The following is a 14,142-nucleotide window of genomic DNA, read 5'->3' on the forward strand; positions in this document are numbered from 1 at the left end:
TTGGAGGTTCTTTAATGTAGAATTGTGGAGGAACCTTCAAGGAACCCTTTTCTTCTATTAAAAAAACAAAAAAAAACTTTCTTTAAGGTTCCTTAAGAGGTTCCTCCACCGTTTTAAATGCAAGAACCACCAAATGTTACTCAAGGACCTTAAACTTTTAACAGTGATTCAGTTCTCCCAGATAACTTTCTGCACTGGACCACCACCAGTCAGGAAGTTATCTCGGGAACTTAAATGTCTTGGGCTGGCCAGACTTTTGCAGTTTTTCAAACTCGAAATGTGTGTGCAACTGCTTAAAATGTTGACCCCTCTGCCTTTTCAGTTCTCAGTTCAGAACGGTACACAGTAAGAGAAACTTTGACTAAGGGTGCCCAAACTTGGTTGTGTGTATAGAGCTTTAATTGGCTTTTATTTTATTACATTTTTTAAATTGAGCTGCCTTTGCTCATTCAGAGTCTCAGTACTGGTCATTTGAGCTGGACCTCAACAGGAAAGTGATCGCTGACAGCCTGGGCCTAGGAGAGAGATAAGATGGCAGTCAACACATCGTGCACACGGTCTCTTAGCTGCAGAGGCAGGTATTACTGCGAGCTTCTTACCAAGCTGTGGCTTAGTCCCAGGTCCATCACAAAGTCATAGACTTGTGCAGAATTGACCCCTCTCATCATGTCATCGGTGGATACAATCCTAGAAAAACACATTTTAACAGACACCAATATTACCAATATGCCAATCAGCCACAGCATTAACACCACCAGCCTCATATTGAGTAGATCCCCCTTGTGCTGCAACAATGGATCTGACCATTTGGGGAATGGACTCCACAAGACCTTCGTAGTTGTCCTGTGGTGTCTGGCGCCAGGACGGTAAAAGTAGGGCCTGTCGGCGATTCACTGGTACTCCTTCCTTGGACCACTTTTGGTAGGTAGTGACCACTGCATAATGGGAACACCCAGACCTGCCCAGGTTTTGGAGATGTTCTGACCCTCCAGTTATCTAGCTGTCCCAATTTGGTGCTTGTCACGGTGTCTCAGATTCTTAAACTTGCCCATTCTTAAGCTTTTCCTGCTTTTAACACAAATATCACCTCCAAGAGCGTGACCTTTCACCTGTCTAATATGTAGACCCCACCCCTTGATTGACGCTATTATTGACAGCCTCAGCTTCCTAGCTTGGTAGAACACCCCTTAGAAACAATAGCTGAAAGCAGTCACTTCCTGTAACCATCTGTCTTCCATAAATGACATCTGTCTACTAGAATTTTGAACCACTCCTCCTTTACCAACTGCTCCAGGTCTCTCAGGTTTGCAGAGTGATGTAGAGTTGATGTAGTGTTAAAGTGAGCCATCTATTCCCCCCACCCTCCACCCAGATTGCCAGAGGCCAATTGTGTTCTCTCAGGCTCTGGCTGCTGATGGCAAGCAGCATGACCCAGGATTCAGACCAGTGATCCTCGGGTCACAGTGGCAGTGTCTCAGTCCGCTGGACCCCTCGGAGCCCCCGCTACACAAAACATTAATGTTGAAACTAACCTTGTTTGGTACTAACAGGAAGTGATTAAGCATTGCTATGGCAACATACATCACCGTAAGTTCTCCAGCAGTCATTAACGCCACACTTGTATTGTTATCTGCCATTCTTTTTTAACTATCATTCCAGAATTGACATTCAGCTTTCCTGCTGGTTGGGTTGTCTTATTTCCAGCCAGCCCCGTGCTCCCATGTGGGTTAGCTTAGGGTTGGCTGGCATCAGGAAAAACCCAACTGTGCAACCCAACTCAGCAGAGCAGAGGTGAGTGTAGCCAGGAGTGAGCAGACTAGCTTTAGGCCTTCCAGTCCTTTCATCAGAGCGAGCAGGCCACCTTTCCTTCAGAGTACACTCAACCATTCTGGACTGTGGTGTTGGGACAGTGCTTGCCTGTCGTAGGGGCAGGGTATGTGTGCGACCGTAGTGTCCGCAGTGTCTGGGATTAACCAGTGGTACGATTTGTCCGTGTACAGTCAAATGTTTGGCCAGTCCTTGGCTTTGATGTAGGTACAGCCTGCGTTCAAATCCCCCAGGAGCAAGATGTCCTGAAACATAGTTTGAAGTGAATGGTAAAAGTGATTGTTTACCACCAATAATAGTACATAATTAATAGTAGTCAATAATTATATTCATTTTACATTGGTGTTCCAGAGATGCCTGATGTAGACCACCACATCGTGCAGCGCGTCCACCTCCTTCACTGCAGAGTCCGGTGAGGTGTGCTGCGGGACGAGGACAAAGTTCTGCACGACTGAAGGAAAGGAATACAGGCACGGAAAGTGTAATCCCTTCATTGTCTGTTTATTAAGATAATAATAATAATGATAATAATAATAAGAATAACAGTCATGCTAATATAGTCACCGATTAGCATTATATAAATGACATCATGCTAGTTGGTGACTACTTACTTTTATCACTCGCTAGTGACATTAGCATGTAGCATTAGCATACCTATTCCTTTCCATTAGGGGAAGATGCTTGTGCTGGCAGTAGCTATAGACACATTAAATCACCATAAAATGTGGAATATATTATTATTATTATTATTATTATTATTATTGTTATTAATAATAATAGTATTGTTATGATTAGTAGGGTTGCAGTGATATGGGAATTGTGGGCCTATGCAATTTGTTTGTGGAGCATTTCTATTGGTCCATTCATTACCTTACCAACTCTGAAACAACTGACCAACTGTCAGATTTGCATTATGTCCCATTGGGTCCACATTTATATCAGATGAGTTACAAATGCAGTAAAATCAAAACAAATCGAAACATCTGACTGCTACCAATTTTAAGCAAATATCTTCCAATGCAGATGTCATCCCATTATCATCATATCATCATATATCTGCATTCCTATTGATTAATTAGTATGAATTATTATTCCTTTTGTGCAGTTGTGATTGTGGACAATAATAAACAAACAATTGTGAATCGAACACATTGCTATTTAATTGAAAACGTGAAAATAAAAATAAAAGAGGTATTATTGAGTTAATTTTAGTTATTATGATTCGTATTCCTACAGATACAGTATGTTTTGAACTTGGTACTGTTTAGAACTATAAAAACACTGAATATTGATGATATATCCCATATGATATGATGAATCATATATTTTTTAAATTATTTAATTGTTTAAAATGTATTGTTATAATTATTATGATGATGATTATTATTAGGAAGTAGTAGTAGTAACAGGAGTGGTAGTGTTAGTAGTAATAACAGTAGTAGTAGTTGTAGTATTATTAGTAATAGTAGTATTGGTAGCGATATGAGGAGCTGGTCAGATAGCACACAGAGCAAGAACAGTCCGATAATGATTGCAGTCTTCATCCTATTTGCATGGGTGGAGATATGTGCATTCACACAAGACGTATTCAGATCTCTGTAATTTGATTAAATAATCAGTCATATCAGAACATTATGACCACCCCTGGTTTGTAATGAACTCTGTCCATCATATCAGCTCCACCTCCCATACAGCAGCACTGTGTAGTTCAGTAATTCCAGACTGTCTCCACTGGTTCCTTTCACCCTGTTCTCCAATGATCAGGACCCCACAGGACTGATCATTACAGAACAGGTAGTGTTTGACTGGTGGGTGATTTGTAGTAAAATATTTGTACAATATTAGTAATAGTTGCAGTTGTAATAGTAGAAGTAGTAGTTTTATTAGTAGTAATAGTAGTAGCAGTAGTTGTATTAGTAGGAACAGTAGTGATAGTAGTAGTAGTGGTTGTACCAGTAGTAGTTATAGTACTAGTAACAGTAGCAGTAGTTGTAGTTGTAGCATTATTAGATGTAGCATTAGTTGTAGTAGTATTAGTAATAGTAATAGTAGCAGTAGTTGTAGCATTATTAGATGTAGCATTAGTTGTAGTAGTATTAGTAATAGTAATAGTAGCAGTAGTTGTAGCATTATTAGATGTAACATTAGTAGTAGTTGTAATAGTTGTAATAGTAGTAGCAGTAGTAGTAGTAGTAGTAGTAGTTGTAATAGTTGTAATAGTAGTAGCAGTAGTATTAGTAGTTGTATTAGTAGGAACAGTAGTGGTAATAGTATTAGTAGTTGTAGTACTAGTAACAGTAGTAGTCGTTGTAGTTGTAGCATTATTAGATGTAGCATTAGTTGTAGTAGTATTAGTAATAGTAATAGTAGCAGTAGTTGTTGTAGTAGTAGTATTAGTATTAGTAGTAGCAGTAGTTGTAGTACTAGTAACAGTAGTAGTCGTTGTAGTTGTAGCATTATTAGATGTAGCATTAGTTGTAGTAGTATTAGTAATAGTAATAGTAGCAGTAGTTGTTGTAGTAGTAGTATTAGTATTAGTAGTAGCAGTAGTTGTAGTACTAGTAACAGTAGTTGTAGTTGTAGTTGTAGCATTATTAGTAGTAGCAGTAGTTGTTGCATTAGTAATAGTAGTAAAAGTTGTGGTAGTAGTAGTAACAGTAGTAGTAGTTGTAGCATTATTAGTTGCAGCATTAGTTGTAATACTATTAGTAATAGTAGTAACAGTTGTGATAGTATTATTATTAGTAGTAATAGTAGTAGCAGTAGTAGTAGTTGTAATAGTAGTAAGAGTAGTGGTAATAGTAGTGATAGTAGTTGTAATAGTTGTAATAGTAGTAGCAGTAGTGGTAGTAGTATTAGTAGTTATAGTACTAGTAACAGTAGCAGTAGTTGTAGTTGTAGCATTATTAGATGTAGCATTAGTTGGAGTAGTACTAGTAATAGTAATAGTAGCAGTAGTTGTAGTATTATTAGTAGTAATAGCAGTAGCAGTAGTTGTTGTATTAGTAATAGCAGTATTACTAGTAGTGATCTATCAGTAACAGTATTAACAACCTGAGTATTTGGAAGAGAACATCACCACAAATGGCTCTCGTATGAACGTATCTGTCCCACATGGTTCACACCCGTCATCATAGGTGAAGTGCTTTACCACTGACACTGTCTCCTGCCTAATGAGCAGAAACACAGACACTCACCCTGACATCCTTACCATTCATTCACTTATATTTTACTGAAACAAATAAACAATTTTTTCTTAATAAATAACTAAATAATAACTTTAATAATAAAAGCACACAGATGGCAAATGAATGGATACCTGTAGATAAACAGATATCTCTCTCTGTAGGTGGAATCTTTCCTGCCCAGTGGTTCACTCACGATATGCTGGTAGGTGTATGGAGAGGAACCCCTGAGCGTAAGGAGATGGGAGTGTTAAAGGCTCTCTGAGGTCCGACTGTCCATAAGTGTGGTTTACTCACAGTCACTCACTTGTTGACCTGCTGCATCAGTCGGTAAGTTGCGGAAAGGTCATTGTCTCGTACCTCCTGGATGAGTATGATGTCATACCGATGCACCACCTACCAAAGCACACACAACAGGCTTGAGTGGGAACAGCAGATCGTGGGTGTTTGTATGTATGAGGAACACTGATGTTTCACTCACTATGCTGATTATTTCGAGCAGCGTGGCATCGGACGCTTTTTTGTTGCCAAACGCCTGGACGTTAAATGCCCCGATCAGTAAGGAGCTGGTCAGATAGCACACAGAGCAAGAACAGTCCGATAATGACTGCAGTCTTCATCCTATTTGCATAGGTGGAGATATGTGCATTCACAAGACGTATTCAGATCCCTGTAATTTGATTAAATAATCAGTCATATCAGAACATTATGACCACCCCTGGTTTGTAATGAACTCTGTCCATCATATCAGCTCCACCTCCCATATAGCAGCACTGTGTAGTTCAGTAATTCCAGACTGTCTCCACTGGTTCCTTTCACCCTGTTCTCCAATGATCAGGACCCCACAGGACTGACCACCACAGAGCAGGTAGTGTTTGACTGGTGGGACGATCATTCTCAGCACTGCAGAAATACTCACATGGTGGTGGTGAGTGTGTTAGTAATCTGTGTTGTGCTGCTCGTACAAGTGGATCAGACGCAGCAGTGCTGCTGGAGTGTTTAAACACAGCAGCAACAGATGCGCTCCTGTCTATGTCTTCTAATTCTTAAACTTGATACAGTATATATAGTATATATATAGTAGTATACAGTATATATATATATATATATATAATTAAACATCCTCCATCATAGATAAAATCAGTCATAAGAAATCATTGTTTAAAATGCATTGTTACAATTTATAATTATAATTATATAATAAATTATATAATTATAATTATATTATATAAATTATGGTTATTATTATTAAAAGGAAGTAGTAGTAGTAAATGTTTTGGTAGTAGTATGAGTAATTATATCAATATCAACAGATTTCAATGGTTGTGAAAGTATTATTTGCAGTAATAACATTAGTAATAGTTGCAGTTGTAATAGTAGTGGTAGTAGTAGTTATAATAATAGAAGTAGTAGAAGTAACAGTATTGGTAGTGGTGGTCGTAATATTAATTTAACAGTAGTATTTGTAACAGCATTAGTAGTAACAGTAGTGATTGTAGTATTAGTTGTAATAGTAGTAGTATTAGTAGTTGTAACAGTACTAGTAGTAGTTATAGTGACAGTTGTGGTAGTAGTATTTTTAGTAGTAATAGTAGTAGCAGTAGTAGTAGTAGTAGTAGTAGTTGTAATAGTTGTAATAGTTGTAATAGTAGTAGCAGTAGTAGTAGTAGTTGTTGTAATAGTTGTAATAGTAGTAGCAGTAGTAGATTTGGAAAAGAACATCACCACAAATGGCTCTCGTATGAATGTATTTGTCCCACATGGTTCACACCCATCATCATAGGTGAAGTGCTTTACCACTGACACTGTCTCCTGCCTAATGAGACTTACCCTGACTTACCCTGTCACCCTTATTATTCATTCAGGGCTTCAATTATTTAGTTAAATGAATAAACAATTTTTGCTTAATAAATAACTAAATAATAACATTATTAATTAAAGCACACAGATAGCAAATGAATGGGTACCTGTAGATAAACAGATATCTCTCTTTGTAGGTGGTCCTGCCCAGTGGTTCACTCACGATATGCTGGTAGGTGTATGGAGAGGAACCCCTGAGCGTGAGGAGATGGGAGTGTTAAAGGCTCTCTGAGGTCCGACTGTCCATAAGTGTGGTTTACTCGCAGAGCTGGCCCGATGCACACAGAGCAAGAACAGCCCAGTAATGATTGCAGTCTTCATCCTATTTGCATAGGTGGAGATATGTGCATTCACAAGACGTATTCAGATCCCTGTAATTTGATTAAATAATCAGTCATATCAGAACATTATGACCACCCCTGGTTTGTAATGAACTCTGTCCATCATATCAGCTCCACCTCCCATACAGCAGCACTGTGTAGTTCAGTAATTCCAGACTGTCTCCACTGGTTCCTTTCACCATGTTCTCCAATTTTTATTTATTATTACTTTTGTCAGATTCCAGTTATTTCTGTGACCTTTGTGGGTTTTTCTTTTATTAACAGAGCGGTACCAACAATTTTGTCTGTATACACACGCACGCACACACACACACACACACACACACACACACACCACATATTATACTAAAATACTACCCATGTCGTCTGGGTTATATGTTAAGTTTATGATGATGATGATATAATGGACATAAGGACATAAGAGAAGTACCTGCTATTGAGTTCCGCTTCGTCTAGACAGACTGTGACTGTGAAAGGCCAGCGAACCCATAGGAAGGCTTTTCAGCACTGGCCCTGTAACCCCCTTTTTCCCCATTTTCTGGGGAGTTTTTATTTACAAATTCTGTGGGAATGTAACGCACCACTGCAGCTGTTATTTCAAAGGGAGGTGTGTGTGTCCGTGTCCGTGTGTGTGTGTGTGTGTCCGTTGTCCGTGTGTGTGTGTGTGCAGAAGATTAGACAAACTTTAGGTGAAAAGCTGCATTTTACAGTTCTTAGCATGTAAGAGAACTAAGGACGAACTGGGAGATACTGTGGTATTTTCCTGGACTTGCCATAAGACTAGTTCTTTAAAGGGGAATTTCACCATGTTTTTAAAATTCGTCCGCATGGTTAAACGGTTGAGATGTGGACAATCTCACTCAGAGTGGGTCTGGTGTGGAATGGAGAGTGGGTTTCTTGTGAAGGATCATACAGGCTACAGTTTCTTTACAGTGGTGGTGATAGAAACCAGGATCTGATAGGATCTGCAATGCAAATCTAGCCATTTGCTATGCTTTCTAGAACAACCAGTAAGCCTACCTATGTCTGAAAGATAAAAAATAATAATAATAATAATAATAATAATCTTTTCAAATCTATCGTAAAAGTGTCTCAGGCATCCCACCATTTTCAGAGCCATTTCATATGTAATAACTTTCTCTGCTGTGGCTTTTGGTGGTGTAAAGTGCCTTTGCAATTTGTGTTGGTTCCTCCACAAAATGGTTCCTTAAGAGGTTCCTCCACAGTTTTAAATGCAAGAACCACCAAAATGTTCCTCAAGGACCTTAAACTTTTAACAGTGATGCAGTTCTCCCAGATAACTTTCTGCACTGGACCACCACCGGTCAGGAAGTTATTATGTCGTACGTACGAGAACTTAAATGTCTTGGGGTGGCAAAACTTTTGCAGTTTTTCAAACCTTTTCTCTTTCAAACTCAATGTGTGCGCAACCAAAATGAAGCTCCTGCTTAAAATGTGGACCTTTCTGCCTTTTCAGAACTATCCACAGTAAGAGAAACTTTGACTAAGGGTGCCCAAACTTTTTCCATTCGGTTGTGTGTATAGAGCTTTTTTTGGCTTTATTTTGTTTATTTATTTATTTATTTATTTTTATTTATTGAGCAGCCTTTGCTCATGCAGAGTCTCGGCACCGGTCATTTGAGCTGGACCTCAACAGGAAAGTGATCGCTGACAGCCAGGGCCTAGGAGAGAGATAAGACGGCAGTCAACACACCGTGCACACGGTCTCTTAGCTGCAGAGGCAGGCATTACTGCGAGCTTCTTACCCAGCTGTGGCTTAGTCCCAGGTCCGTCATAAAGTCATAGACTTGTGCTGTGTGAGAATTGACCCCTCTCATCATGTCATCAGTGGATACAATCCTAGAAAAACACATTTTAACAGACACCAATATTACCAATATGCCAATCAGCCACAGCATTAACACCACCAGCCTCATAGTGAGTAGATCCCCCTCTGACCATTTGAGGCACGAACTCCACAAGACCTCTGTGGTTGTCCTGTGGTATCTTTCGCCAAGACGGAAAAAGTGGGGCCTGTTGCCAGTTCACTGGTTGTCCTTTCTTGGACCACTTTTGGTAGGCACCCAGACCTGCCCGGGTTTTGGAGATGTTCTGACCCTCTGGTCAGATCACACTCAAACCACACTTTCCCTATACTAGCTACATATTTCATGCTAAAAAAATAGTTAGTATTAGTAATTATTACGCAATTGGGACGCACCCATAGTCAACCTTTTAAACGTGGGATAGGTGGTTAATTTCTAAAAGAAGTGAAGGGGTGCCAATAATTATTTTTACTTAATACTTACACAACCAACCTCATGTTGGGCAGGTTGGCACAAGATCAAACCATTAACCATGAATGCACTTATTTCCAGCCAGCCCCGTGCTCCCGTGTGGGTTAGCGTAGGGTTGGCTGGCATTAGGGAAAACCCAACATTAGGGAAGCCCTTTAGGCCTCCCAGTCCTTTCATCAGAGCGAGCAGGCCACCTTTTCTTCAGAGTACACTCAACCATTCTGGACTCTGGTGTTGGGACAGTGCTTGCCTGTCGTAGGGGCAGGTTGTGTGTGTGACCGTAGTGTCCGCAGTGTCTGGGATTAACCAGTGGTACGATTTGTCCGTGTACAGTCGAATGTTTGGCCAGTCCTTGGCTTTGATGTAGGTACAGCCTGCGTTGAAATCCCCCAGGAGCAAGATGTCCTGAAACATAGTTGGAAGTGAATGGTTAAAGTTTTTGTTTACCACCAATAATAGTACATAATTAATAGTAATTAATAATGATATTCATTTTACATTGGTGTTCCAGTGCTGCCTGGTGTAGACCACCACATCGTGCAGCGCGTTCACCTCCTTCACCGCAAAGTCCGGTGAGGTGTGCTGCGGGACGAGGACAAAGTTCTGCACGACTGGAGGAAAGGAATACAGGCATGGAAAGTGTAATCCCTTCATTGTCTGTTTATTAAGATAATAATAATAATGATAATAATAATAAGAATAACAGTCATGCTAACGATTAGCATTATTTAAATGACATCATGCTGGTTGGTGACTATATTAGCTCTACTTCCCATATAGCAGCACTGTGTAGTTCAGTAATTCCAGACTGTATCCATCTGTTTCTCTGCAGACTCTGTTATCAGCCTCCTTTCACCCTGATCTTTAATGATCAAGACCCCACTGGACTGACCACCATTGAACAGCTAGTACTTTTGCTGGTGGGTCGGTCATTCTCAGCACTGCAGAAATACTCACATGGTGGTGGTGAGTGTGTTAGTAGTGTGTGTTGTGCTGCTGGTACAAGTGGATCAGACGCAGCAGTGCTGCTGGAGTGTTTAAACACAGCAGCAACAGATGCGCTCCTGTCTATGACTTCTAATTCTTAAACTTAATATGGTATGTTTTGTCCTTAATACTGTTTGGTACTATAAAAATACTGAATATTATTTAGAATCCCAAACATAAGTATATATAATTAAACATGGATCATAGACATAATCAATCATAAGCAATCTTTGTTTAAAATCCATTATTATAATTACTATTATTATTATTATTAGGAAGTAGTAGTAGTAGTAGTAGTAATAGTATTGGTAGTAGTATGAGTAGTTAGTCAATCTCAACAGATATCAATTGTTGTGAGAGTATTATTTGTAGTAATAATATTAGTAATAGTTGCAGTTGTAATTATTGGTAGTAGTTCTAATAGTAGAAGTAGTAGACGTAACAGTATTGGTAGTAGTGGTTGTAATATTAATATAACAGTAGTAATTGTAACAGTATTGGTAGTAACAGTAGTGATTGTAGTATTAGGAATAGTAGTAACAGTAGTGGTTGTAGCATTAGTTGTAGTAGTTGTAATAGTAATAGTAGTAACAGTAGTTATTGTATTAGTAGTAGTAGTAGTATTAGTAGTAATAGTAGTAGTAGCAGTGGTAGTAGTTTTTGTAATAGTAGTAACAGTAGTGGTAATAGTATTAGTAGTTGTAACAGTAGTAGTTGTAGTTGCAGCATTATTAGATGTAGCATTAGTTTTAGTAGTTTTTGTAATAGTAGTAACAGTAGTGGTAGTAGTATTATTATTAGTAATAGTAGTAACAGTAGTAGCAATAGTTGTAGCATTATTAGATGTAGCATTAGTTGTAGTAGTATTTGTAACAGTATTGGTAGTAACAGTAGTGATTGTAGTATTAGGAATAGTAGTAACAGTAGTGGTTGTAGCATGAGTTGTAGTAGTTATAATAGTAATAGTAGTAACAGTAGTTTTTGTATTAGTAATAGTAGTATATTTATAGTAATAGTAGTAGCAGTAGTGGTAATAGTAGTAGCAGTAGTGGTAGTAGTTGTATCAGTAGTAGTTGTAGTACTAGTAACAGTAGTAGTTGCAGTAGTGGTAGTAGTATTAGTAGTTGTACCAGTAGTTATAGTACTAGTAACAGTAGTAGTAGTTGTAGCATTATTAGTTGCAGCATTAGTTGTAATACTATTAGTAATAGTAGTAACAGTTGTGATAGTATTATTATTAGTAGTAATAGTAGTAGCAGTAGTAGTAGTTGTAATAGTAGTAAGAGTAGTGGTAATAGTAGTGGTAGTAGTTGTAATAGTTGTAATAGTAGTAGCAGTAGTGGTAGTAGTATTAGTAGTTATAGTACTAGTAACAGTAGCAGTAGTTGTAGTTGTAGCATTATTAGATGTAGCATTAGTTGGAGTAGTACTAGTAATAGTAATAGTAGCAGTAGTTGTAGTATTATTAGTAGTAATAGCAGTAGCAGTAGTTGTTGTATTAGTAATAGCAGTATTACTAGTAGTGATCTATCAGTAACAGTATTAACAACCTGAGTATTTGGAAGAGAACATCACCACAAATGGCTCTCGTATGAACGTATCTGTCCCACATGGTTCACACCCGTCATCATAGGTGAAGTTCTTTACCACTGACACTGTCTCCTGTCTAATGAGCAGAAACACAGACACTCACCCTGACGTCCTTACAATTTTTGCTTAATAAATAACTAAATAATAACAATAATAATAAAAGCACACAGATGGAAAATGAATGGATACCTGTAGATAAACAGATATCTCTCTTTGTAGGTGGTCCTGCCCAGTGGTTCACTCACGATATGCTGGTAGGTGTATGGAGAGGAACCCCTGAGCGTGAGGAGATGGGAGTGTTAAAGGCTCTCTGAGGTTCGACTGTCCATAAGTGTGGTTTACTCACAGTCACTCACATGTTGACCTGCTGCATCAGTCGGTTAGTTGCGGAAAGGTCATTGTCTCGTACCTCCTGGATGAGTACGATGTCATACCGATGCACCACCTACCAAAGCACACACAACAGGCTTGAGTGGGAACAGCAGATCGTGGGTGTTTGTATGTATGAGGAACACTGATGTTTCACTCACTGTACTGATTATGTCGAGCAGCGTGGCATTGGACGCTTTTTTGTTGCCAAACGTCTGGACGTTAAATGCCCCGATCAGTAAGGAGCTGGTCAGATGCACACAGAGTAAGAACAGTCCGATAATGACTGCAGTCTTCATCCTATTTGCATAGGTGGAGATATGTGCATTCACACAAGACGTATTCAGATCTCTGTAATTTGATTAAATAATCAGTCATATCAGAACATTATGACCACCCCTGGTTTGTAATGAACTCTGTCCATCATATCAGCTCCACCTCCCATATAGCAGCACTGTGTAATTCAGTAATTCCAGACTGTCTCCACTGGTTCCTTTCACCCTGTTCTCCAATGATCAGGACCCCACAGGACTGACCACCACAGAGCAGGTAGTGTTTGACTGGTTGGTCGGTCATTCTCAGCACTACAGAAATACTGACATGGTGGTGGTGAGAGTGTAAGTAGTGTGTGTTGTGCTGCTGGTATGTGTGGATCAGATACAGCAGTGCTGCTGGAGTGTTTAAACACCTCAGCATCACTGCCGGACTAAAAACAGGACCAGAGGATGACCGACAGAAACTGTGCAGTCTCTGACTTTACATCTACAGAGTGGACCAGCTTGGTAGGAGTGTCAAAAAGAGTGGACAGTGAGTGGACACTATACCATCGCAATACATACTAACACACTCCCAGCACCATGTCAGCCAGTGTCACAACACAATTATTTATATATATATATATATATATATATATATATATATATATATATATATATATATATATTATACTAAAGTGTACTACCTGTGTATTCTGTGTTGTATATGTATAAGTTGCTGTGATGCTATAATGGTGTTAGATATATATATATACCTATTTATTTTTTATTTTCATATATATATATATATATATATATATATATATATATACACACACACATCACATAGTATACCAAAATACTACCCATGTCGCCTAGGTTACATGTTACGCTGATGATGCTATAATGGTGGTAGGTATATGAAATACTATATGGAGAGAGAAAACATATATAGAAATATAAATAAATGAATAAATAAATATGAGTGTTCATATATTTATATATGTAATCACAAAAACACAATTTCCGAGGTTCTCTAAGTCTATAAGGACATAAGAGAAGTACCTGCTATTGAGTTCCGCTTCGTCTAGACAGACTGTGACTGTGGTCCAGAATGGCCAGCGAACCCACAGGAAGGCTCTTTCAGTACTGGCCCCGTTAGCCCCTGCTCTAAAGCAGGATCACATTTTCTGGGGAGTTTTTATTTACAAATTCTGTGGGAATGTAACGCACCACTGCAGCTGTTATTTCAAAGGGAGGTGTGTGTGTCCGTGTCCGTGTGTGTGTGTCCGTGTGTGTGTGTGTGTGCAGAAGATTAGACAAACATTAGGTGAAAAGCTGCATTTTACAGTTCTTAGCATGTAAGAGAACTAAGGACGAACTGGGAGATACTGTGGTATTTTCCTGGACTTGCCCTAAGACTAGTTCTTTA

The 14,142-nt window shown here is 38.9% G+C and overlaps 2 protein-coding genes across 2 annotated transcripts; both read right to left on the bottom strand.

Moving 5' to 3' along the window:
• Positions 1-396: 396 nt before the first annotated feature.
• On the bottom strand, positions 397-8,209 carry LOC140573517 (deoxyribonuclease-1-like). Its single transcript, XM_072692918.1, has 9 exons — positions 6,980-8,209; positions 5,494-5,633; positions 5,320-5,408; positions 5,147-5,239; positions 4,882-4,997; positions 2,166-2,278; positions 1,918-2,072; positions 600-687; positions 397-515 (listed from the first exon to the last, which is right to left on the bottom strand). The coding sequence occupies exons 3-7, from the start codon at positions 5,334-5,336 to the stop codon at positions 2,001-2,003; spliced, it is 411 nt and encodes a 136-aa protein (XP_072549019.1). The 5' UTR covers positions 5,337-5,408; positions 5,494-5,633; positions 6,980-8,209; the 3' UTR covers positions 397-515; positions 600-687; positions 1,918-2,000.
• A 550-nt stretch (positions 8,210-8,759) lies between these two features.
• Positions 8,760-13,893, bottom strand: LOC140573515 (deoxyribonuclease-1-like). The gene is made up of 9 exons (XM_072692915.1): positions 13,776-13,893; positions 12,618-12,756; positions 12,444-12,532; positions 12,277-12,363; positions 12,048-12,163; positions 10,009-10,121; positions 9,761-9,915; positions 8,980-9,073; positions 8,760-8,895 (listed from the first exon to the last, which is right to left on the bottom strand). Exons 2-9 carry the CDS (start codon positions 12,753-12,755, stop codon positions 8,848-8,850), a joined length of 840 nt encoding a protein of 279 aa, XP_072549016.1. The 5' UTR covers position 12,756; positions 13,776-13,893; the 3' UTR covers positions 8,760-8,847.
• Between the last annotated feature and the right edge of the window lie 249 nt (positions 13,894-14,142).

The sequence above is a fragment of the Salminus brasiliensis genome, chromosome 12 (genome assembly GCF_030463535.1).
Source record: "Salminus brasiliensis chromosome 12, fSalBra1.hap2, whole genome shotgun sequence".
NCBI lineage: Eukaryota > Metazoa > Chordata > Actinopteri > Characiformes > Bryconidae > Salminus > Salminus brasiliensis.